The sequence below is a fragment of the Myiozetetes cayanensis genome, unplaced genomic scaffold, assembly GCF_022539395.1.
Source record: "Myiozetetes cayanensis isolate MyiCay16 unplaced genomic scaffold, myiCay2020 scf1, whole genome shotgun sequence".
Taxonomy (NCBI): Eukaryota; Metazoa; Chordata; class Aves; order Passeriformes; family Tyrannidae; genus Myiozetetes; species Myiozetetes cayanensis.
Window position 1 is genome coordinate 147,406,795 of NW_026086604.1, and position 27,286 is coordinate 147,434,080.

Sequence of the window (27,286 nt, forward strand, 5' to 3'; positions counted from 1 at the left end):
CACCTATTTTATTGCAAGCAGCACAGGTCAGAGAATAGAGGGCTTGAGGATGATTTTGCAGTTCCCTGAGTGAACCTCCTTACTCTGCTCGAACTCTCAGAAGCTGGTCCCTAAGAGCAAATTTGGCAGAGAGCTCTGTTACACACAGCAAATACACCAAACTTTTGGCTACTTATCTGACCCTTGACACCTGGAGCTGGGCAAAGAATAGATTCACTCTTAACAAGTTAAAAAAGTCACACCTAAAATGTCAGCGTCATTCTTTTACGGGACTTAGGGAGAATGCCCGCCCCACAAAATTAACAGTACCTGCAAATGAGACCATCAACACCCCAGCAACAGTACAGAGAAACACAGAGAATTAAATGTCCCTACAGTAAAAAGCACAATGAATAGTCTGAAAAAAACGAGTGGCAAACAAATGGGTACACATAGTCGGAACTAATACGTTTAAAACTCCCGGTGAAAGGTCCAAACAGCATTGACAGGCAAGGGAAAGGAAATGAGTGCCTCGGTCTGACAGCCTGAATAATAAATTTTTAGTGAGTCATCAGGATTGTTTACCTCGAAGAATAAAGCACCAGTTCCAGGAGATTTCTAAGGAGCCCCCGTGCTCCCTTGCTTTGAGTATTATTTGCCTCCTAATTTCCTCTCCTGTTTCCCTTGCAGTGCTGATGCAGCCACTCCAGCCTCACCAGCCAGTGGCTGATGATGTTACTGAACAGATTCCAGACCTCAGCCTCCTGTTTGTTACACACAACTTCCAGCCTGGCTTGTCCCCCTCTGTTCACACAAACAGCCCCAAAAAGGGACAGTCCTCTCAAAATACAGTTCTTAGGTGATAAGCTTAAGTACTTGAGGAGCCAGAGGATCTTTAATTATCCAGATGGCTGAAGCACTGCTACAAATACATCTATACAGCTATACATGGCTACACATGCACAAACACACAGCACAACATACCCTCCTTAGACTGCAGAGCATATTTTTCCCCAGATCTGCCTAAATATACTCAAGTAAAGGGGAAACAGTGTCCACAAGTCTGTGCTTCTGAGAAATCTGCATCATTCCAGGCAGGAATTTTGAATAGACAGGCTGGAATGTGGAGGAAATGTTGATTCCCAGACAAACAATTCTTTTTTTTTTTTTTTTTTTTTTTTTTTCCTTTTAATGGAAAATATATTTTGGGTCTCCCCAGGCACCTTCTCAGCACCAGAGCTGCGGGAGAAGGAAAGGAGTTTGTACTTACTCGTGGTGTTGTATTTGATCCCATTGAAGAATTCCGGGCAGGGTCTCTCCACCAGTTCCCCCGCGGAGGTTCTGGGCCAGCAGGTCCCGATCTGATCCGTGGTGGCATTGCAGTAGGGACCTTTGGCGTTAGGAAGGGAGACAGAAAGGGAGAAAGAAAGCAGTTGAGGAGAAGCACAAAAGCGACACACTTCGCATCACAAAACAAACCGAATCCCGGCACTCCAAAAGCTTTTCCGAGCCCTGCACCAGGTAACATTTTCCTACCATCAAAGCCCAGGAAAGGGATTGAGGAACTCTCTAAAAAAGTCTCTTGTAAGCGATCCAGGAGGCTGCAGTTGACATCAAATTCTTCTAGGATGAACTGAGATATGGTCACATCCATTATTCCCCCCGGGACTGCTGGACTGGATGAGGCTCCTTCCCCCTTCTCTGATTTTTTTTTGGTGTGTGTGTGTGTGTCCTCTCTTGCTTTCTGGAACTAAACGCACATCAAGCTGCGGACACCCTGCAGTCTCGTGTGTGAGAGGCTCTTCCTCGCAGCGTGCTGACAACTTGGCTCACAATCTGCGTCTGGCTGAGCAGTTCAGCCCTCCGAGCTCTTCCCCTTCTTTAAAACAGCAGCTCGGGAACCAATGGGATCAGGCTGAGCCCGGAGTGAGGGGCTCGCGTCTCTTCGCCGGCGTCCCTGGAATCGCAGCTCCCCGATGCCGCCTCACTTTGCCAGACCGATGTATTGCTGGATCTTCCTCCCTCCCTCCCTCCCTCCCTCTCTCTCTCTCTCTGCCTCTCTCACACACACACAGAGGCACAGAGAGGCAGTTTTATTGTCAGCTCCGGGGATGAGCACTTTTGCAAAAATACTCGCTCGCAGACTGAAGCCAGGGAGAACAGGAAAAGCCATCAGAGCAATAGAACTCCTCCGGCTTTTTGTGGAGCGAAGCAATTCCTGCCTCCACTGCGTGGAACTGAGGATGAACAGAGATGCTTGGACAGGGAAGGGGGAGGAAGGGACATAGTCCAGCAGCTGCAGTACAGGATCCTTGAGAAAGGATCCCACAGGCCTTGAGAAGAAAGAGAAATAATAAAAAGCTGGGATGAGGGAGATGGGAGACAGAAGGGAGGTGTTGGAAGAAAGGAATCTGGAGTAATCATAGAATCACAGAAGGTTTGGGTGGGAAAGAACCTTAAGGACCATCTCATTCCAACCCCCTGCCATGGGCAGGGACACCTTCCACTAGACCAGGTTGCTCCAAGCCCCGTCCAACCTGATCTGGAAAAAAGGAATCTGGAGTAACAACCCACAGAAGAGGCAGAGTGGAGAGAGTAGAGAAGGGTTGGGAACCCAGCCTGGGAGAAGGCACAGGGGCAACACATCTTAGAGCTGCTCACACAGGTGGGATGGGGTGGACAGGAGAGCAGGGCAGGGCATGGAGAGAAGAGGAGAGTTTTGGAGCCACACATGGATCATTCAGGGGACAAGGAGGAAAAGACAGGACAGTCTCTCATTTTCCACTGGTAGGAAGGAGTGAGGTTTTCAGAAAGGATGAGCGCCCAGACTGGGGAAAAAGGGAAGAGCAAAGGGCTTGACAAACTGAGGTCAATATGGAACAGGATGAGAAGGGGAAAGATGAGAAGAAGTCTGGAGGGAGCTGCCCAGATGGTTGGTCATCTTCTGGGGAATCAAAGCTCACTGAAGTAAGAACTGGGTGAAGTTCTGCACTCTGGGACATGCTGAAGAGCAGCTGAGACCTAACCAGCCTTTCTGACTTGCTACATCAGGATATAAGGAAATTATCAAAAAACCCCAGAAGTGTTCAGAGCTTGCTAAGGAGGATCATTTAGGATCACAATTCAGAAGCAAATAGAACACTGAGTTCTATTTACTCCCTTATATATCTATAAAGGAGTAAAGGAAGGTAAGTTATATGGCAGTAGCAGAGATGAATGTGGAAACAGAAGGCAAGGACAATAAAGAAGCTTTGACAGAAAGAAATGCATCCAGAAATAAACTGTTTCAGTCTGTGTTCTCAGCTTTAGAATGGACATGGTGCTTACACTGAGATCAAAGCAGTGGTACAGCACTTCCTACAACATCTGTCTCCCACTCTGCAATGGCCTGGACTTCCCCTTTATTCATATTTAAGATGGAAGGGCTTTATTCTTTTGAAGGACCAAAAGAATTGTGGCATCCAAAGAGAGGAAAAATAAAAAAAATAACTGGGTTAGAACAACAAATAAATTAACAACATGCACTGAGGAGAGAACTAGCCAGGATGTTATTTTGCCATCTGGGAATCTGGAGATTTTTTTTAACATTTTCAGATTGCAATGGCAGAGAGGGGAGGAGTGCAAATGTGGGTTTGGGATGAGTATTTTTGTTTTAAACATGTAAAAACCCACAAACATAACAAGTGCACTAACTCTCTAGACAGTGTGATATTCTGAGGCAAGGGAATGCATCTGTTTCTCTCTCTGGAGCCATGATTTCCTTCCCAAGTGAATGTTCCCAAAACTGCAACCCCTCTTGAGAAATCTCAATTGCAAGAAATGAACTCTTCTAAACACACTGCTAGATCTCTTTGTCCCACACATCTCCAATCTCCAAAAGCAGGAGAGAAAACTTCTTTAGCATCATTCCTGCAACATGACCACCACCACCAACATACTGGTTGTCTTTAAATGGGGTTTTGAGGAGAAAACCCTATTTTTGGAACTTTTCAGGAGCAGAGGATAAAGGGTGCTCTAAACCTTTAAGCAATTCACAGACATCTAATCCCACCAAGTATCCTCAACTCTACACTTCAGCTTTCTTTTCTCCTTCCTGACAGTGCAGCTGAGTTCAAAAAATTCCTTTTTTTTCCTCAAGCAGAGCCTCTTTGTGATGGATTTGAGATCTTTGAGCATTTGAAGGTGCCCAATGGCATCACCGAGCCCAGTGGCCATTCCCATTGAGGCAGAACTGAGCAGTGAGTAAGGCTCTGCTCCAGGATGTTGGTAAGATTATTTTTTTCTGCTTCTGCTGCCTCTCTGTAGGAGAAAAATCACACAGTCTGGCCAAAAGTCTTCCTTTCTCACCTACTGCCTGCTCTGTCTATTTTCACACACAGTTTGTGCTGCACGCTGGAATCAAAATCTTGGTTGGAGGCTTTGAGCACTAGAGTTTCCTGAATTTTTGGAGGAATACATCACTTAATAAACTACAAAAAGAAAGGCAGTTTCAAAAAAAAAAAAAAAAAGGCAACTACTTTTAAATTTGGTCCATGTTTCACGTTCCTACATGCTGCCCTGTATTTTCCAGCACAAACACTTGAGGATTTTTCAAATGGCTAAATTATTACAGAGTTGAACACTGAGCTGGTTTTCATTTCAAGTTTGTTCTTTATAGCGGTTAACACCTGAAACAATAGTCCTGAATTAAACTAAATGTTTTTTCAGGACTAAGAGAATAATTTCTTCATTCAAGTGGGAAGAGCTAGAAAATCTTTGATCTAAACTGATTATTCCCTCCATCTTTTTAGTTCAAACTTTAGAAAATCAGGAGCAGTATGTATCATACAGATAATACTACTGGGTTCCACATATTTAATAAACAAAAAAACCCCACTCCAAAAGTAAATAGAGAGGGGACGAACAAATAATCCAGGAGTAAGTGTGAATGAAGAAAATTATTTATTGTTTATCACTGCACAAATTAGCACCATTCTCTAATAATCCCTTACCAGTTCTAGTGGAACCTCTTAATGAAAAGCTGCTTTTGCAGCTTTCCCTGGTTACAATTAACCACTCCATCAAAGTTTCCTTCTGACTGGGTCTGGTCAAACCCTGACCATGTCAGTTTGACTCATGTGACTGTGAAAAATGTTGTTCTTTATACCAGAAGCAAGTGCAATTAAATGAAAGATTGACAGAAATACTGTAGCTGCTGATCCTCTGCTAATGCAACACCCTTCCACGGTGCACATCATAGAAATCACCACTAGGTCTTGCTGGGCAGTAGGCAGCAGAGATCTGCCTTAGAAATCACTGAGCATCCCAAGAAATCTGTGCCTGGCAGGCAGAAGAACTTTGTTAAGTTAAAGGTGGTTTTGATCCTGTGTGGTGGTATTTGTTTGGGTGTGTCTGCAAGACAAACTCACGACCCATCTGCATGAGAACACCTGAACACGCAAGGTTCTGGAGGTGAGCAAGACACACAGATAAACGTGTCAACACATGCCCAGCTCAGCAGGGCTCTTTTGCAGAAGAGATATTAAAAAGTGACCTCCAGCTCTTCTAGGAAAGCAGTGAGCTCTGCTCATAAATGGCGATGGAAACCTTTGAGTGCCAGCCCTCGCCACTGCTACGCAGCTGGTTTCCTCATCTTCCACCCAATCCAAGCCACAGCTGATAGAATTAGCCAGAGCACAGCTTTCAGTTTGCCCTGCTAACAGTGGCTAACCAGGGTGACGTTGTGCTGTTTAACCAGTAACACCCAAACTCAGCTCTGTGCAGACTCAGGCAGCACCATCATACATTTTTGGGGAGGGTGGAAGTACCTCCACAACTGGGTGGCTGCTGCCTGCTCGTGTCTGCCAGAGGGACCTCTCCTCCTCAGACACTCAACTGCCACAAGATCAAGTGACCACTGCATATTTCAATATCCAGGATGAGTACTGGGGAAAAAAGAAAAAAAGGGGAAAAGAAAAAAGCCCTAAAACAAACAAACAAACAAAACATCCAAAAATAAAACAAAAAAAAACCAACAAAAACCCAACAACAACAAAACCCCCAAAACAAAAAACAACAACAAAAAACAACAACAAAAAACCAAAAAAACACACACACACGAAAAAAACAAACAAAAAACCACAAAAAAACAAAACCCAAAAAAAAAAGCACCAGTTCTCTCCACTACAGGACTGTTCCATCATTCATGTTCTCTGTCCATTGATGTGAAGAGCTCCTGCTTTTCCAGTCCCCCATCTCTTCTGCTCTGGGCAGAAGGCTCAGGGCAAGAAATGCCCGTGGTCTGTAGAACAACCTGGTTACACCAAACCCCTTGTGCTACAGCATCACTGGCTTTCAGGATTTTTATCTTATCAACATGGAAGTATCACGTGGAGTCGTGGTCCCAGTGGTGGCTTTTTAGGTGTCTTTCTTTTAATCCAGGTAAATCCACATCCGTACTCATCACTTAACATTATAAATTGGTCTGTTAACACAGTCATAGAATCATAGAATTAACTGGGTTGGAAGAGACCTCTGAGATCATCAAGTCCAACCCTTGATCCAACCCCACTGTGATTACTGGATCATGGCACTCAGTGCCATATCCAGCCTCATCTTAAAAACCTCCAGAGATGGTGAATCCACCACCTCTCTGGGCAAGCAATTCCAATGCCTGATCACTCTCTGTAAAGAACTTCTTTCTAATATCCAACCTAAAACTCCCCTGGCAGAGCTTAAGCCCATGCCCTCTTGTCCTAAAGTGATAAACTTTGTTATGTTTATCACACCCTCAGTGAGGGAAAGACTCAGGTACATCTCAAATAAAATATTCACTACCCTCCTTTTGATGGAAGATTGAGGGACAGAGAGAAAGATGGAGAACGAAGAGGAGGAAGGAGAAACACCTCTCATATTTGTAGAAATGAAGACTTTAAATCCTTAGACGACAATCAAGAGGCAGAATTAAGCTTGATGGCAGAAATACAGGGTCATCAACTAATTGCTCATTCATCCCAGCTGTCTCTGGTTTGGAGTTTAGTGCCTCCCTCTGCCTCTGTCTCTACCACTACATTTTTGTTACCTCTAAATATGAGGCAGGAGGGTTTCAAATGTCAGAGCAAGCCTTTTACCATCTTCATTTTATGTTTTAAATGTGTTCCCTTGTAATCCTTGATTATAGCAATCACCTTTCAGCATCTGACTTTGAAGTCAGAGGGACTGTTCAGCTCGGTAAGGAATGCAAGACCATACACCTAAAGGAAGGTACTAATTTACCAAAGTGGCTTCTGAACCAAAAACTTGAAGGCCCTCCTTCTCAACATGCACTGCAAAACTGGGCTGAGCTGACTGCACTTTCAAATGCAAGGACAACACGACCATTATCTGGTAGAATATTTATCTTCCCTTCCCATTCCAGGTATGCTGGCAAGGGATGCAAACAGAAGTTTCAGAGTGGGAACAGGACAGCCCTCAGACCACAGGGAGCAAGAGAATTCAAGCAGCAAGAGACTGAGGACAGCTTAAAGATCTCCACAGACAGTACAGCTCCAGAGCTGCCATGGGAATGTCAGATATGGCTGTCTTTGCCACACTGTGGCTTTCCACCACAAATTGCACTCTGGTGTGGGAGTAGACTGCCAAAAAAAAACCCTTCTCAAACTGAGAACTGCACTTCTAATCTGGTCCTTACTGCCTGTACTTGAGATTTACACAGAATGTGCAGAGTTGCAAATTGTTGTATGTGGAGAGGAAGATTAGACAGAGATAAATACAGATCTTTGTTTCAGTTGATTGACCCATTTGTTACAAACAGGAGACATCCTTTATTGCTGGGAATGACTCTAGTGAGCAAAGATAAAATTAATAAACGCAGGTTCTGTGGTGATAAATCTTCGCAGCTTCACTGATGTTAGAAAATATTTACTGGGGGTGTAAAAAGATTCAGAAGCATAAATAATAAAAGGCTTGTAGCTACACATCAATATATTTCTTTGGGCACATTAATACACTTGTCCTTCTCTACAGCCATAAAACCTGTACAACTGAATCATGTTACATGTGACAAACGATGAGACATCACAGGGAGGTTTCAAGAACTCACAAAAGAACCAACCTTGACACACTAATGAACTGCCAAAGTTATTTTTCTTGAAGTGAGGTGTTTTGGATGAATGTGCAGAGCATCATCTATTGTGTAAGAATGCAGAAACGTTCCAGAATAACTGTGATTTTATACACGGTCAAATTCAGGGTCAGCGCTGACATCCAGGAACACAAAACATTTTATATATTTATGTATGCCTGCTCCTCTGTTTACAGCACAAGCACAAAAAGTAGAAAAAAAACCAGGGGGGCTCAGGTCACATCTGAAGAAATGATGACCACGATGATGTGCCTCATTCGTCCTGCTCTCTCTCTGTTACGTACAATGGGACCATTGCCAAATGAGATGTAAAGAACCAGGGGCCTTGCCCTGTTCTCCCCCCCTCAGAACACATTAGGCAACAAGATTTCTTGTCACTTAATACAGGATACGCCAGTCAAGCTTTTGCTTTTTGCTGCCTCCCACTTTGCTTTGTTGTGCTGACTTTCAGTGCACGCTGGGAAGATCTGAGTAGTCGTGACGTGCATCGTGAGTTGGGAGGATGCACAGAAAGAAAAGGCAGAAGGTAATCAAATGTTCAGAAGTCAATCCCCCGTTTCCTCTGAGAACACACAGACACTGCATGATAACTGTCTTTGAAACATCATGTAGCCCAGAAGGCAGAGGAAGAGATAGAAGAAACACATGATCATGCTAACCTTTGGGTTATGGGCTTTGCCTTCACTGCCCAGCACACAGCATGGGACTCATATTTGCTTGGTTTTTTTGGGGAGTATCATCAGCCTGGCTTTGCAAACCTGGGTTTGTGGCTTATGTAATTTTTTTTGGGCATCTCTGCCCATCCCAGGTGTGGAATCCAGGATCTGCAAGAGACTCAAACACTGCAGATTTGCCAGCTCTCAGGTTGTTTTGACTCTCTGCTGATGACTCTGAGTTATTTCTGCTGCCATTATAGGCAAGAAGGATCTGGACTTCGATTCCACCGCCCAGAAGTACGTGACCTGCATACCTGGAATAGCCACACGAGGCTGGTAGATGAACTCAGGACTAGGGAAGAGTCACCCCTTCTGAAGCAGCAGCCAGAGGCCAGACATTTCATCCTCAGGCATCTCAAATGTTCTGTGACACCTGTGTCCAAGCAACCAGAGCCTCAGATACCCACTGATTACGAGGACTAATCAGAACTCACTTGAAGATATTTATGCATGAGCACACAATCTTGGAGGCTTAATCTGAATTGCAGATGGCAGGACAGTATCAGTGCACTCTGCTCCTCTAAATCCCAAATGCCTCACAACTGTTAAACTTGACAAGAAGCAGAAACAGCAAATTTTCTTATAAGCACTTGTCTTCTACTGTGCATCTCCACTCAGTCTACTGGATATTGGGCTGAGCAAAACCTGGATCTTCACAAAAAGGAAGAATCCCACCATGAACACGTCACTAGGGAGAGTCTGTCACTATTATTACTTAGGTTTTACTCCACATAATAGATCTTTAATCCTTCAGAAATGTGGGAAACCTCCTAAAACATAAAGAGTAGCCCGAGTAGCAGCTTTCAGTGGTAGGGGAACTGAAGCTTTCCTGACAGTTTTCTTCTCTTGGTTGAACTGTTATGCTTATCACACCCTCTCAGAGAGGAAACAAATTCAGGACACGTCACGTGTCTCACGGTTTCTCCAGTGCAAATGTCTCCAGAGATGCCAATCACCGAGGTTTGCAGCCAGCAGAAAGAAATCAGAACTTTTGCAATGTGATTCAGTTGACCCACTGATGAAATTGGTTTTGTCCTCAGCTTGAACACTGAGTAAACCTTTACTGTCTGTTCGAGGAACATATAACAACCTGGATTGATGTAGATGTCTGCATTAATCAAATTAGTCCCGTTCCAGATGCCTAGAACAAAGATCAAACTGTTTGCTGATCCCACAGCACCTTGCATCCCCGAAGCATTTGGCAACTGTCACCCCATGAATTTGAGCCTATCATTTCATGGGAGATCACACAAAAATATTTTAAATTAAACACGTCAGGAATAAAGAGAACAGAAATGTCCTGTTAGGACAGGACTATCACAATGTTAGCAGCATATCATTATGTTTAGCATGTCTTAAATTTAATGTAATTATTTACCAGAGGAAATCAATACAATGCAAACACTATCTCTCTTCCAGCCACCTTATTTACAGAAGGGCTCCTGGACACTCAGCAAACTCCAGAGAAAAAAGCCTGGAAATTCAAGTGGAAGGAATCATGAGCAGGATACTGACTTCAAGTGAGGCAACAGTTCTCAAACTCATTATTCTGTAACACATAGTGAGGTAGGGGCCAGTCACACCAGACACGAGCTGGAACGATTAGGCATGAAAATGGATTGTCATAGTATTGTCATGGCCATGACAACTGAGGAAAAAGAATGTGATAAAGCCCTGATTTGTGATTTTCAAACTGCTGCCACATGTTTGCAGCCCCAGAAGAACAGAGTGGATGTAAGAACAGTAACTCTGCAGCATTGTTTGTGCCTGTGTCTGGAATCAGTGACCTTACATAATTTTGGATACATCCCAGGATAAAAAACCCACCTACCCCTCTCCAGATCTCCCACCTACCTTGACTGAACACCCTTTGACCTTTTTAGCACCAGGGCCAATATTTCTAATTCTGCAGTGAAAGGGCACCTCAGGTACCTTACAGAGCTAGAGCTGGATATTTAAGAGGTCTACAGTGGCAGAGAGATTCATCTCACCTCATTTCAGACACCTAAAATTTGGGTGTCTAGACTAAACCAGGTATCCAGGCTCTTTAACAGTCTCCAGGGAAATGGCCACTTTCAGAGAATGATGATTCATTTAATTTAGAGACAAATATCTTCTTCAAGTTTATCACTCTTAGATATTCTACTTCGTAATTCAGCCCAAGATACATTTGAGATCCATTTGTATTTTGGACAGAGCTCTCCCTTGCCAACACATCCCATATCTGAGATGGGTATTGGAGTCATCTATACATGTTAGGCAGAAATTGAAAACTGGGACTTTATTGCTCTTTTGGTTGAAATGCACACCTATTTGTCCAAATACTGTATTTCTTTGAATTTTATTGATCTTATATAAAGTTTATAGAATCTTGTTATTTTAAACATTCATTTTGATCCACCTGTAAATTGACTGCATCAATTTTATGGGGAAGAACTTTGACAGTGAAAGTATAAACCTTGGAAAACATTTTAAAGCCTCAGACCCCAATTTTCTTTCTGTTCCTATCAAGACTTTAGATATGGAGGTCTCGATATATAACTGCTTACATCAGCATTGTTTGGTTTTTTTTTTTTATAACCAGTTATATCAGCATTGGTTACAGTGGATTTAAAAAAAAAAAAAAACCCGAAGATCAATCCCGAAGAATTCAATGCAAAAAAAGTGGAAAATTGAAATAAGCACCAACATTAAAACAGATTTATTTCAGTATAGATGTAAAACACACGCAATTGTCATCAAGTAGCTGATATTATGATAGATCTTTTAATAACAGGTGCAGCAAAAAAAATTAATCCTGGGAAGTGTGGCACTTCCAATCTTCTTGACAGCACAGCTGGGTTTCTTTTCCCATGATGTGCTAATGTGTTTCCTATTTGGTAAACTGCATGAATATTAAAGGAAGAGTTTGGGGAAAACATGTAACACTCTGATTAAACATTTTGTCATCCACATGCTCTCACACTCAACTGCAAAGGGAAGATAACATTTTATTGCTGAGCAAGTGCTGCTTCTCTTCTGGACTCATCAAATCTCCTCGTTAACCTTCTGAAATCTCCTTCCTCCAGCCAGAGTGGCCACTCAGGAGGTTGCTAACTGCCAGTTATTGAAAGAAGGTGTCAAAATCTGCAGATTGATGCCTGGAAAAGGTGTTATTTTCCAGCATTTCTTCCCTTCCCCAGCTAATAACATCATCAGAACCATCATTTACAGCAATATTGCACGGAACAAGCACCTGGTCAGCACAGCTTTGCCTTTGGGGGCTATGGAATGAAGAAATAATAATAATAATTTTTTTTTTCTTGTGAAGAGGTTTTTCTGCAGTTATTGCATTATAAATACTAATAATTACTTCTGTGTGGACCAAGTTCTCTTCATTTTCATTTCCTGTAAAGTTATTAAATATAAAAGCTATTAGTTTATCCCTAAAGTTTATCCCCTTTGTGCAAATAGCTCTTTCTAGACAGAAGTGAGGAAGGAATTAATACACACTATTTCACTCAGAGAGTTTGTCGAGTGCTGTGAAATTCTTCTGGATCCAAGGACTGATGTAAGCAGGGTACAAGTTACCCCCTAACAGGGCTGGAAGTTACTACCTTTGAAATATGCAGCCCATATTTCTCCCCCTGTTTTCCAGCCTGGTTCTCTGCCAAAGCAACGCTCACAGCTCTCTCTTGGCCACTGGAGGGCTCTCCTAATTCTTCATTACTGCAAAAGAAACTTCTGATTGAGTTTAGAAACCTTACAAAAGAAAACCCGTTTGCAGTTACCCGAATGCAAGGTCAAAACCGGAGAGTTCTCTGGTTCACACAAAGATCTGCGTGAGGAAAAAAAAAAAATGCATTTTTCTGCCCCTTCTTCAGCAGCAAAAAAAGTGCTGCTACAGTAAGAGATCAATTTCCCTGAACAGAAGATTTCTTTTTATGCATAAGGTTATCAACTGCACAGGAGAGTGTGGGTTTGAGGTGGACAAAGTCTTCCCTCACCACCCATTCCTCCTCCCACCGCATCCTTTCACCCTGAAATCACTGCACAACTCAATCCATTTTTCAACTAAGTGCGTCTTCAGCCCCCTGCCAGCTGATTTCCAACTTATTGCTCCCCTGAACCAATTTCCCTGGCTGGTTCAATCTGCTCTTGATGGAAACACTGATGATCAGTCATCTTATCCCTTTCATATTAATGCTGCTCCTGTGGAAAGAGGGGACTGTAGGAGGTTTTCCATTCCCCTGTGGGAAGAGGGATGTTATGCCCACACTGCTGGGAGTTCTTGCAGAGCTGCTGCCAGTCGAAAATTTCTGACAAAGTGTTTCTCTTTTTCCCTGATTCTTTTTGATCAAAAGGACTGAGTTAATTCAAGCTAAATTGTATTTGAGGAAACAAAATGATTTGTGAAATCTTTTCTTAGGGCAGTATTCCCAGTGCCAAAATAAAAGACAAGTAGCTTTGATCACCCCAGAATAATCATTTGGGTCGAACTTTCCCTTGTGATGAGGCAAAACCTGCCCTGTTCCACTCAGTTTTGCTCAAGGCCTTTGTCACTCACAGCTCACCCAAACTCTTAGGTATATCCTAATATAGTTTAGGAACAAACTGGGGAAGGATGTGGGTTTTGCCATTACCCTGGTATAGCTTCTCTGAGTGGCTCTGAATGTATTTAACTGGAAGAATGATATAAACCAGCCAACCTATCAGGCATGGCAGAAAATATTTTATTTTCCATGAATTAGAAGTAGCTTTGAGTTAAGAGCCCTGACTGTGACCATTTTATCCCAAATCCTTCGAGATACTCTAACACAGATAGAAAAAAATACCTATGATAATGGACAAATAGATTTTCTTGGCCTGTGTGACTCTGCTTCTGCCTCTGAATATAAAATTAGCTGGAGTTGGGCTGAAACAACCTAGGGGTCATTTAAATTACACTTTAATTATTTAGTCTGAATTGCATCAGATTTTCAGTTTGCCAGGTGACAGAAAATGTAGGCAGGAGAAGAACAAAGATGTAAAATTTTGAGCAGGAATTCCTATCAGTTTCCTTGAATTTTTTGAACTCTGTAGTTTCCTGGTTCGGATCCTTAAATTTTATATGCTGATTAGTGTTCAAGGACAGGCTGGATGGAGCTCTGAGCACCCTGGTGGAGTGCAAGGTGTCCCTACCCATGGCAGGAGTTTGGAATGAGATGATCTTTAAGGTCCCTTCCAACCCAAACCACTCCAGGACTCTGTTATTCTATGATGAGCTTTATCCTAAAGGTCCTTGGGGTGTCATTGGTGGATTACAGTTAATAATAATTTTTATTTCTGTGCTTGGACTCGCAGTTGTTGATCGGTAAACACCAACTGGAATCTCTGGGTGAGAAAATCCTGACTTTGTGGATGTGCATTCTCTGCCTGTGAACAAACCACCTGGCCTCTCTTAACAGAAGAGCCAGGCCCATCTCAATACAGAGCCTGCATTTAAATCAGATGGGTATAAAAATGCTGCAACAGTAGCAATTGCCTAGAAGAGGAGCCTGAGGTGCCTGACTTAATTCTGGTTGTCTACATTGTGTGTATCCAACATTTTTGAGCTGAATTCTTTTCCCACCTCTGATTATTTTTTGTTTTCTGTATTTATATATCTGACTATTATTACTGGGGCGTTGGAACTGGATGAACTTTAAGATCCCTGCAACCCATTCTATGATTATGAGCAAAGGTTATTCCTCTAATACAGTTTAACCTTAAAATTCCAGTCTCCACAGAAATCAATAACTGAGTGTCCCTCCACACCAAGAAAGCTGTGGTTTCATTTGAAATAATTGATTTTTTTTATGGAGATGAAAGAAGAGCTCACTTTACCCTCTTCAGCTAAAAATTAATTATCTCCTAAGAAACTTCTGAGAATAGGAAGCAATTTGTGGTTTTTAGAAGAAAACACCACTCGTCTTCAGAAAATTATACTAGTTTTTATGGATTATGTTCCCTTAAAGTCTTTGATGGAGGCAAAATGTGTAGAAAACATAAACCAAGTAGTCCATAAAAGAATTGATAGATGGGCACTGCTCATCTGAGCTGCAGATGATGTGAATGGGATCATTTGTCTCAGTTTAATAGTCTGTAGAGTAGCTGCCAGTGGCAGAGAAATCTGTGGGTTCCCTTAAGAGTCAAGAGGGATCCAGTCAGTGCAGTCAGTGGACTCTACAGGATGATTTCTGCCACCAGAACGAAGATACTTAAAATTGGAACAGATAAATTGTCTTCTAAAAGTCTCTCTCTCTCTCTCTCTCACCATTAACTATAAAGGGAACCTGGGCTGACCTGCTCCCTGGGACATGCCTGTACTACAGATGTCTAAACTGAGGGAGAGGAATCCCGTCTGCAGGGAAAACAAAACCAAAATCAGGCCTAGAAAATCTTTCCTTGTAAAAAATAGCCTCAGTTTGGAGAGAGTTGAACACTTCCACTGGGGCTTTTTTTTTTTTTTGGTACAATTTTCCATGATGATCTTTATTGTGGCTGCTAATCGTGATGTCCTGCACCCATCTCTGGGGTCCCCAGCACAGGAAGGACATGGAGCTGTTGGGAGAAAGTCCAGAGAGGCCACCAAGATGATCAGAGGGATGGAGCAGCTCTGCTGTGGGGAAAGGCTGAGAGAATTGGGATTGTTCAGCCTGGAGAAGAGAAGGCTGACTGTGGCCTTCCAGTACCTGAAGGGAGCCCACAAGAAATATGGAGAGAGATTGTTTCCAAGGGCCTGGAGTGACAGGACAGGGGGGAATGGCTTCAAACTGAAAGAGGCCAGGTTTGGATTAGATATTAGGAAGAAATTATTCCCTGTGAGGGTGTTAAGGCTCTGGACCAGGTTGCCCAGAGAAGCTGTGGCTGCCCCATCCCTGGAAGTGTCCAAGGCCAGGTTGGATGGGGCTTGGAACAACCTTGTCTAGTGGAAGGTGTCCCTGCCCATGGCAGGGGGTTGGAACTGGATGATCTTTCAGGTCCCTTCTAACCCAAACCATTCTATGATTTTATGATTCTAAAATTGGTTTTCACCAACCAATAGCACCAACTAAGAGGAGAGTGAAAAACAAATTAGGAATAACCAGCTGTGCCCTTTACCTGCACCTGCTGACTTCACAAATCGGTGGCTGTGATCAAGCACGTGGGAGGCCATAACAAACCAACCAGCTCATCAACAGCACTAAAACAACCCCTTTTGCCCCATTTTCTGGACTAAGAACTTGGCATGGCTGGAGAAAATGCCAGGTTCATACAAAGCACTCAAAAAATACCCAGCTCCTGCAAAGTGCTGAATTTGGGGATTTCCTGCCAAACAGATTCTATTTGCAAAGTAAAGAGATTTTTATTTTTCAGAGTCTACAGTCCTACTGTTAATACAGCCCATCAGTTTGGGACTGATGTAATTTTAAGGGCATCATTAAGAGTAGATAAATCTTGTTGAAGCACATCCTTTCCAGAATAAATACAAAGGGAAGGAAGGAGGCAAACAAGCAATGACAAACCCTTATTGTTTAAAGGATAAAATACTCTTCCTTTCTGAATATGTTAAGATCTGCAGTGTTTATCCCAAGAGACACGCTGATCTGATTTAGCTTCTAGATACTATCATAATAAGAGCATGAATAATAACAATAATAATATGACTGGTAACCACAAGACAGATTTGGAGTTTCCATTCCTGAGACGAGAAGTCCCCCCGAAAATGACAACTTACTGGTCTCCTAAAAGCTTTCATTAATGGGTTGAAACAGTAAAAACAAAGGAAAAACCATTAAAACAGAAAGTATCTGGGAATCTACAAATGCAGAGTGAACATGGATTTGCAGAGAATGAATTATAGAAAATTAAGGTTTCCAAGACAGAGCTGGTAACTTTCCAGCAGAAGAATAAAAATGCTTCCCTGATCAATTCATTTTATCCTGTGATTTGCTCCTAACAGCAACTATCCCTGTGGAGATGCCTGTTTCTGCATCCTGACTGTCCCACTGGTCTGTAAAGTCTGGTGACTGGATCAGAGGTAGGCAGACCCTTGGATAACTTGTATCTCTGCAGGAAGGCAAAGTGTTTAAATCAAAGCCTTGACAGGCCAGAAACAGACTCTACATCTTTCCTGTCCTCCTTCAGCTCCCTCCAGGCTGTGTCTTTCCTTCAGGCATCATGTGTCCTCCTCTCCCAGCTGCAGCAACACAAACAGCCCTCCTTGGGTTCATAATGGGACTCAAATTGTCCTTTTTCACTACTGATAACAGAGGGATTTTGTAACGTTTTCAAAGAAGCCTGTCTGCACTTTAACAACCATTCTAGTTCACAGAAGCCAGAAGTATGAATAGCCCCTACCTTTGTGACTCTGAGAGGAAGAAAATGTTTCTAAACTACCCAACCTGAAGTGTGCTGATGATAAAAAAAGATGTATTTTCAGCCTGAAATTGTTTCATTATAAATCACTGAAAATTATCTTCAGTGGCAGGAAAACTGTGGAAGCAGAAGCCCACAGCAAAGGAAAAGAAAGGTTACATACCATGCAGCAAGCGATAGGAGAAGAGGAAATGGCCTCAAGCTGTGCCAGGGAAGTTTAGGCTGGATATTAGGAAAGAATTCCTCATCAGAAGGCTTGTCAAGCACTGGAACAAGTGATGGAGTCACTGTGTAGATGTGGCACTCGAGGACATGGTGTAGTGTTGGGCTTGGCAGTGCTGAGTTTATGGTTGGATCTGATGACTTGAAAGGTCTTTTCCACCCAAATGATTCTATAGCTCTACGACCACTCTCAGAAATGCATTTGATGCTTTCCTTAATTGAACCCTGCAGTTGTTCAGAACAGCATTTTCCTTGGAGATTTACTATTCAGTTTGTGAGAGAAACACACAAACATGAAGGCCAAAGGCTACGAAATGTTTATGACACCTTAATAGCACTGAAATGGATGTAAGCAGAGAGCAGGCCTGGCTGCATAAACAAGTGGGGTAGAATTATTCTCCCCAAATTCTAGGCATCCACAGAGGAGGGTGAGTTTTATCCTGCTTATTTTGAAGTGTGGAAATGTCTGAATTTACTCAGACAAGCCTCTCTCATCATTTTCTAATTACACATATTGTAAAGAAGTTGCATTTAAGGAGGATTGTTTCATTCATGGATTTAATATGATTTTTTAATAGAAGAATTTTCCAAACATGTAGATTTTTGAAAAGTGTTGAAGGAAAACATTTACACCTATGTAAATGAGGATTTTTTTTCCCTATAGCAGTGATAGTAGAAAATTAAACACATTCCTAAAGTAAAAATCAGTAAGATTTGGAGTTTCCTAAAGGTAAAGTTTGGTCTACCCTCACTTAGACAACCACCAGCAACCAGAAGTTTTGAAATTTTAAGTAGATTTTTATTCTTTTAGATCTGCTTTTGCCTATGGGAAATTTTACAGTATTATTGCCTTAAAAAATTTTGTTGAAAATTCCTAAACAGATAGGAGCTACAAACACTCTGACTGGAACTGCATTCAGTGCTTGGGAATCCCTCAGTATATTAGGGGACCTGAAAAAAACCTTGGTTGGATATTCCATGGAAATTGCTTCTCCATTAAGTCTTAAACCAATAAGCTCATGCAGGAAATGGAGCAGGAGAAGAAAACCTTAACAATTCCCAGGTGTCCATCCATTCCCTGATCCTAAGAGCAAAGCCCAGCTCCACATCCTGCTCCTCCTCATCACCACCACCCCCATCCTTCTGACAGCTCAGCAGGGCCCATGAGCTGAATAAGGACTGGTGGGGAATTCCAAGACATCTGCAACAAGGAAGACGTAGAGGAGGATCTGCAGGTCCAAAGAAGAGGATGGAGTGAGAGACAGGATGTCTCGCATCCCAGGAGTCTGTGACTGAGCCGGGAGAAAGAGGAGAGCAGAGGAAAGGTCTGGAGAACAAGGGGAGATGCACAGTCCATCTGTCCCCCAAATTCTCAGCCCCTTCCTATACACTGAATTTTCCAAATGAGCACTGAATCTTTGCCCTCCCTGCTCTCCATCAGGAACAAGGCATATGTAGAAGGTCAAGGAAACCACTGACTCAGACTGCATTGACATGAGGAGAAATAAAAAGAGAGCTTCAGAAAGTAGCACTTTGATGCTTATTCATGGACACTCTGAAGATTCCAGGAAGAGAAGAGCTGTACAAACCAAAGGCTGTCATGGCAACCAGCATGTCAGCAGCACTTTGGCACACGTTAAACTCCGTAACTGCATGTGCTGAGGTGTTTGGTCACGTTGTCTTTGACACATTTATGCATTGTGTAAATCCCACAGCTGGCCCCCTCCCAGGCTTTGGGCCAGAATATTCTGCTACACTTCAGTGGGATCCACCAGGACCAGAGGGACCCAACAGATTTCTTTAACTCAGATCACTTGGCCTGTGTTTCAGGCCTGTGTTTCGTGTTTGAGAATTTCCAGCTACTGATCAGATCAGACAAAGGATGGGCACAATCAGGTAAGACTTCTGTAATTGTTGCCTTGTCCACACCATTATTTTCTCTTCCATGGCACCTTGTCCACCTTGACCATTATGTAGTTCAGTGGACGTATTTATCCAGTAACACACCACAAAGCATCAACACAGAGCATCCATCAGTAACATTTCCACATCAATAATGGGCTGCCTCCATGGCACAGATAAAGAGGACAGATGTTTTTTATTATTCTGATCACCTTACCCTCCCTACATATAACCTTTTAAATACCATCAAAGGCCTTCTGTGGGATGGTAATGGCATAAAAGTGTTTCTACAGCACAGAACATGTCACACTGTCAGGGTCACACTAACACTTACACACCCTGTTTACTCCACATCAAAGCAGGCAAGTGACACATTTCATATGGGGAGAGAATAGTTATTAGGGCATGGGGCAGACAGGCAGGAATTTCAAATCTAGCTCTAGCTAATGCTGTGATCCTGGGCAACTTATCTCTGTTGCCCTTACTCGAGCTTCCAATAGTCACTGAATTATTCATTGTGAACACCTCAGCACTCCCTTCTCCAAAATCATTACTTCTATTCCCTGGAACTTCACACCAACCACCCAAATTCAAACTGAACCCATTACTTTATTGTGGATTTATAATGATGAGTTTCACCTTTGGGCCTTCAGCATTTCTGAAGAAGATCAAATGGAAGCATCAACACATTTTAGCTCTGGCTAAAAGCAAGAGCAATTGCATCAGTCAGTTAGAAAGTTCTCAGGTTTTGTGTGGGTTTTCAAGGCTACCATGGAATATTTTAAAGTTCTGCAGTGCAAAAATGTCACTGCTTGCTTTTAATTGCTCTGGTTTTAGTGCCAGCCAAGTACTGCAGGCAGGGCTGCAGAGCAAGAACGCCTCGAGTTCTAATATTCCTCTGGTGACTGGCTTAGAATTCTTGGCAAACCATTTCACTTTTCACCATATATAAAACAGAGATAAAAATATCCACCCCCCAGCTTCCACGGATTCTGTAAGAATGTTTTTGCTACTTTTTATTTATTTTTTTTTTTTTTTTAAATTTTAAACTATGGGAAGTTAAGCAGAACAAAATATTCCTGTTGTGGGTTTCTTGTTTTGTTTTGTTTTGTTTTGTTTTGAACACTGGAAACAAGAAGTAACTGAAAATTGTGGACTTAAAGGAAAATAACCCACAACAGTCAGGCCTCCTGGAATGAGATAAAGAGCTACAAAGTCCCCTGAAATCTGCAATGCAGATCAAAAATCAAGTATTCTTTGCTTGTTTCATCTGTGGACTATGGGACTGCAGAAAAACAAAGTAAGAGGTACTGTGTAATGCTGCAAACAATTTTTTCTCAACTGTGTGCTTTCCCAAATCAAATGGACTCATTTGTTTCATTTTCCTGTGGATGTTGATGAAATTCTAACGATGATAATACAAAAATAGAAGGCATAATCATTTTTACTGTGCGTGTTTCCATTGATGCCCCTGAGCTCTTTGTGTCCCTGTTGAAAATGGCCATAATATCTTATCCTCCAGGTTAGGGAAATAGTAGCCAAAAATTTAATAACATATATAGCTATATCAATTTTCAATGTCCTCTTATAAAAAATATTTTTTTTTAAAAAAAGTACATATACTGGGTGAATTTCTGTATCACTTATCTCAGAGATTTGTAGCATAACAAGCTATTTTATAGCAACCTGGAAAACTGTATTTTTTTTTTTCTGCTAATAAGAATTTTACATTTGGATCTGAGAAGGCTTCATAAAAAATTAAGTAAAAGAAGAAGAGTAATCCATAAGCACAGTGTGAGAGAACACCAGCCTGGTCTGAGTGAATTGGGAACTCTCCCAGGCAGAAATGACAAGCACTTCAGGGGGCAACTGTAGCATTAAAATAGCATTTCCCTCCTCTGAAACTCAAGACTTTTAAAACCTCTAGGAGTAACAGAAAAAGAGAATTGGTGAGCATCCTGCATAAATAATTGGATACATTGAGTTTATTTACCCATGAAGAAAATGCAGATCTGTGCAAAGTTTTAAATTAACTCAAATGAGAGAACAGATGTATTTTTCTGGAGACAAGACAGCAAAAAATACTGATGATACTCCTAAACCCTACAGCTCAAAGGTTTCAAACGTCACTCAGTGGCTACTGGAAGGACAATTTCAGCATAATGAGACTTTTCATTCTTAAAATAATCAGCTATCAATATTAATTATATGTATATATTGATGCATATATGTATATATTTATACATCTATATGTGTCTGGTTTTTTTAAATATATATGTGTATATTTAGCAACTCACAACAAACAGATAAGAAGTCACCCACCTTCACCAGAAATCCTGGGTTTAGCTCACTAATTCAAATTTCAAAGACCTCTCAAGTGTGCCTACACACTGAGGATTCATCTAAAGATTTCACACCCAGGTTCCCAGGGATGAACTTGCCATCAGGTCTCCTTGAGCAGATTAACAACAAAATTGCAACTACATCTCCTTCTGATATTAACTCTTGCCCCTTTATTTACAAAGAAGGCAGAAAGCAATAGTTTCCACATGCTGCTAAATTACCTCAGGGATACTTTCAAGGAAAGAGAAGGAGTATGATTAATTTCCTGTAACTCTAGTTATTGCAAAGTAGGCATTTGCAGCTGAGTGGGCCTTAGGCCACTCTATACTGAATTAAAAAAGAAACAGGCTTGTTTAAAACCACCAGAACAGCCCTCCTGGTTCTGCCTGAAGGTCTACCTGCTACATCTTCCAGTCTCCAACAGTGGATGTTTAGGGAAGTTTAAGGTGTTTAGGATTTCCTGAACAAGACAAGGATTTTTCTCTGGCATGTTAAACCATCCTCTATTTAACAGTGACAGCAGTCAAGAAATCAGCTCCTCAATGCCTGGCCTTATGTACCACGGACACCTGCACAAGGTGGAGATTCAGGAGGGTGAAGACAGAGCCTCGAAATCAGACTCCTGTAGGACATTGATGGAGCTGAGGCACCACACAGCATTTACACCTTTAGGAACCTGTTTCTCACTTGTGTCACTCTCTCAGCTTGCTGGAGTGTGCACTGGGAATATTTGCAGCCATGAGCAATCCTTTTGTCTGGCAGTTTACGCACACAAGTAACATCAGAAAGGGAATGAGTTGTTGCTACAAGTGGAGATAATACAGAGGGTGAAATGTTGAACACTTCAGGCCAGAGTGGCTTACATAAACCATGCTAACATTTTCCATTAGCTCTTTCTTATATAGCCAGTTTCCACCCTCTGACAGTTTAATGAGTAAGATGAATACCCAGAGAGCAAAAAAAAAAAAACCTCACAGTTCTTATTGTGTAATGGAATAAGAAAGCTGAATAATACAGAGCTGGAGCTTTACAGGTTACTTTGCATTTTGACAAGCTTTAGTGCTTAGCTATTTTTTCATCCATGGGACAACAACCCCTTGCAAGGCTCAAGGCTTGGAGAAGTGTGGCTGGAAAGCTGCCCAGTGGAAAAAAAACTGGGAGTGCTGGTCCATGGCTAAACATGAGCCCAGGTGTGCCCAGGTGGCCAAGAGGGCCAGTGGCATCTTGGCCTGTGTCAGGAACAGTGTGGCCACAGCACCAGGGTAGAGACCATCTCTCTGTACTTGGTACTTCGTGCTGCTGAGGTAACTAAAAACCTGTGTTCAGTTTTCAGCCCCTCACTCCAAGACTGACATTTATGTGTCCTGAACCTCTGATCCATTTTCTGTGTTCACACTCTAGTCCAGAGTAAGCCAAGACAGCATCTCTAAGTAGGAAGCATCCCACCACTTTCTCTTCCTCAGACCAACTTGCTGGATGCTCAAAAAGCTTTTGAGCATATGTTGCAACATACCAATAACAGATAGTGGAAGGTCAGCTTCTTTTATTTTTTTTTTTCACTTTCAGTAGTTGCTAGTGAAGTAATGTGGATAAATTTTACACACAGGGGACTAAAACACCTAGATTTTACCTTCACAAAGAAATGGGTGGAGCCCATCCTCAGCTTGGTCTGTTTTATAGGGTGAATCTGGCTCTGAGTGTGGCTCAGGGACGCTCCTCCAAAAGCAGCATGGAAACATCCATTTTGTCAAAAGCAGGCAGATAAAGCCAAGACAACTACTGCATGTCAACCAGAGCACATCTAGAAGCTCACTCCTAATCTGGAGAGTCAGCTCAGTCATGGGATCATAAGTTCTGGGGCATTTTCTTTGAAATCCAAGACAACAACAAAAAGATTGCCTATTCTAACCAACCTCTCCCATTTCCTAATAACAGCAATCTCCCAGCACTATATATGTTGCACATCCTCTTGAAGCACCCATCCTTCAGAACAGTGCAGTTTGTAGTATCACTCCTGTGGGTTTACTCTCTAAATTGGCCACAGTGTTATTTTCACTGCTTGAAGGGCTCATCAACCCACAAACCCAGAGAGGAGTGTTGATTTAAAGGACAGGAGGTGTTTTCGTTTAGGACCAGATACACTGACGTGATTCTGTGTGAACAGAAAAGGCACTCCATCTGTTCAGCAGAACTAGACAAAATGAGTCGTTCTACAGAGCATATTTTTATCTATCAAGTGTACCAAAAAAAAAAAAAAGTTATCTAATTTAGAAACCACGTTCAGCAAATGGTATTTATTGTACCAACTCTATAAATTCGAAGATTCGAGTATGCTTGATGAAGTGGGGCATTGTAGCAGTCACTACTGAGAGTCTGCTGAGAACAAATCATGCAGAAATGACAGATCCGGGATTGAGGTCCCACTCTTCTGAAATAGGAACAAACCCTCAGTGGTGCATTTTTGTTTAGGGTCCCTGCCTTTCTTATCTGCATTCCTCTCAAGTTTTCCTCTGACCACTTTTCCCTCTCCTGACTGTGCACAGCATCCCAGGGAACCACCACGGCAATGCCATCGGGTTGGTCACTGCAAATGCTTCCAGAGTCTTAACAGGATCGTGGGATCTGCCCTGACTTCCTACCATCAGCAATCCCGTTCTCCAGCCCTCCCTCAGACCCACAAGCCCAACATCTTAGTGACTTCAGACAGATGTGCTGCAGACGTTCATCAGCTCAGAGCTGGTGCCATTGAGAGACTGTTTGGATGAAGATGTTCAGAGAGTCTTTACCTTCCTGTATAAGGCAAAATCCGAGGGCAGATTATTTCCTTTGGTAGTTTCCCGAGGTTCTACAAAAGCGCCTTTTCACGGGGCCAGGACACTGGAGCAACTTCTTACTGAAACCTGTGTCATGCTGAGCACTTTGCAGCCTCATTTGCACAGCTTAGTCTGCTGTTGCTGTAAATTTTGGAATAACCTGTCAGCCTCTGGACACCTGGTATGAATGTGGGAACCTTTAGATATGTTTATATATTTCATCCATAAACCATCTGCTAAAAAAAACCCGCCCTCAAACCCCAAAACCATCATAAATCTTTTGTTTGTACAGCGAATGTATGAAGTGGTTCTTAGGGACATGGTTTGGTGTTGGATTTGGTATTGTTATATTAATGATTGGACTAGATGATCCTAAGGGTCTTTTCCAACCTAAATTATTCTATTTCTCTAAATAATCCTCTCTAGTGGATCACAGAACTTGTTGGGCTGTCTACATAGTTTCCTAATACATGAGAGATTTTTGATAACCTCAGTTTGGAACTGCCCCAAACTTGAAAAAAATGCGACTTTTTAAATTCTAAAGACCAGTGGCAGTAATACAAATTGTCCAACACCACACAACACTCTCAGCTTTATTTTGGGAAGCACAAGCAAGCAGTGCTAGACTGCCTGGAATGTCATTTGGGGCAGTGGGAAGTAAACCAACATCATCACCTCTATTTAAATAGTGCTATTGCAACATCTGAAAATAGGAAGCACTATGAAGATTGCTGGTGTCCAGCTTGGGTGCTGGTCATCCAAATGATGATGCCCAAGGTTATCTTTGTGCCTGTGAGCAGTGGCTGGGTGGTGTGGATGGGATGATGTCCCACAGGCAGCTGCAGGAGCAGTGCAGGGAGCTCCAGCCAGCAGGCTGATGCCAAAAGGAGCGAAAGCACACGTGAAAATAAATAGCTCGTCCAAGTTCTCTTTATAAATGGAACTGCTCATTGATGTGGCCTGCTGGGAAAATCGGAAGGGAAACGGTGAGAATTGCTGCCGTGCCATTACTGTGGAGGGATATTCAGAGATGTAATGATGCCAAATTTCTGTTTCCAAGAAACAGGGCAGTGTGGTGTACAGAAATAAATAACCCCAGGAGCAGTGAGTGCCTCACCTTTGCAGTTCGGCATGGAGAGCAAGTTATCAAATATGCTTGTCTGTCATGAAACTTTCATCTGCTAAAAGAAGGATTGATTAAAGAGTGATTGATTGAAACCAGCTACTTAAAACTAAGTCAGCCAAGGAGACCACTGTTCATCCCCTCCCAGTTTTGTGACACTGTTAAGTGCTGGAGAAGCCTCTGGTATAATAAACTGTCCCAGCAACTGGGGAAATTATGGCAATCTCCAAGTGATGTCAGGTTAGCTGGAGGCTTGATGAGCATCTTTGAAGGAGCTGTGTGTTGGAATCCACCCCTGGATAGCATTCCCCTCACACCCACCACCGTGTTCCTTAAACGAGAGTTTCCCCAGGGAAAACAACACCGGAGCAGTATAAGCCAGAATTTGCACAGCTGGAGTCCTGCACACTCAGAATCAGGAGGTTTACACCATTTCTGTCAGGCAACAGCCTTTCCCTGCACTGCAAAGGGACCAGAATGACGGCAAGGAACCAACCCCCACATCCAGAGGATCCAGTCACCAGGGGGATCAAACCATTTTTCCTTTCCCAGTGTATCCCAGGACTTCTTGAAATGAAATGCACAACATCTAATCTACTGTCTCTCCTTTACTGTATTGTCTGAATAGGGTTAAACATCATAAATGCAAATTAAAAGCTCCAAATTACATGGCTGAAGGGTAAGAAAGAGAAAAAAATCAGAGAATGTAATTCTTATACTGATACAGCCAGCATAGCAGCACTGGCCATCCACATTCTGGTTTATTTTTTTGGACAAAATTCCTGTTTTCAGATGAATTATCTGTTGACAAGGTCTTAAAGATTGTGTGGTCAAATGTGTCAGTGGACCAAAAACGGGATCAAAAGATTCCCATGGAGATCAAAATTAAGTAGGATTAAATGTAAACCAAGACTTGTAGTTTTTCGTGGAAACATATAAAATGGGAAAGTCAAAGGATGTGAAGGGAATAATGAAAAACCACATAGGATATCAGTGTGAACTGCGAACCTGTGTCCCCTACATTCCTATAAAAATTCAATGTATAACTCATTGCCTATCTCATATAGATATATAAAATTAGAGTTATCCAGTCATCCTGGCAATTCCTGTAACTTCAGCCAAGCCAGATCAGAGATTACAACATCAGAAACAACTTCAGCTGAGGTACCTATAAAAAAATCCTACCATTTCAACCAATTCCTCTTATATATGAAAGCAAAGTATAAATTTTTCTACACAAACACAAACATGCATTCCCATCTGGGATGCTGCACTTCCCCTTTCCCCCCCAGCCCCCCTCTGGATTGCTCCACATTCTCAGGGATTCCTGCTTGGCCTTGCCCTCTGTGTGATGAGTTGGAGGGGGAAGTGTCCCTTGGCCATCCCAGTCGCCCTTGCATGGCTAAGGTGGGAGCAGCACTGACCATGTAAGGTGTGGGATGACAGTGGGAATATCCAGTCATTCCCTTGGAACATTCCTTCCCTGAATCACAGCCCGAGTGGAACGGTACCATTACTACTGGAATTTTCAAAATTCCAGTAATTACCGACCTGGATCATGCCCAGGATGGAAATTTAGATACCCTACACCAAGCAGAGTCTGAATGTTGCCATCTTAGATCTATAATTGACTACTGCAGTTGTAATAAATTCTACTGACTCCCTTTGTAAATATTAAATTAGTCAATGATTAAGTGCCGCCAAAATC

The 27,286-nt window shown here is 42.3% G+C and overlaps 1 protein-coding gene across 3 annotated transcripts in view; it reads right to left on the bottom strand.

Moving 5' to 3' along the window:
* CRHR2 (corticotropin releasing hormone receptor 2) overlaps nucleotides 1-27,286 on the bottom strand; it is a 138,448-nt gene that overhangs the window by 94,886 nt on the left and 16,276 nt on the right. For 2 of the 3 annotated variants that reach the window (XM_050320801.1, XM_050320800.1), the window contains exon 3: nucleotides 1,250-1,369. In XM_050320801.1, coding sequence (XP_050176758.1) covers nucleotides 1,250-1,369 — 120 coding nt within the window. Of the gene's footprint in view, nucleotides 1-1,249; nucleotides 1,370-1,515; nucleotides 1,917-27,286 lie in introns of those variants that run through there. The other variant, XM_050320808.1, reaches the window with a different exon arrangement.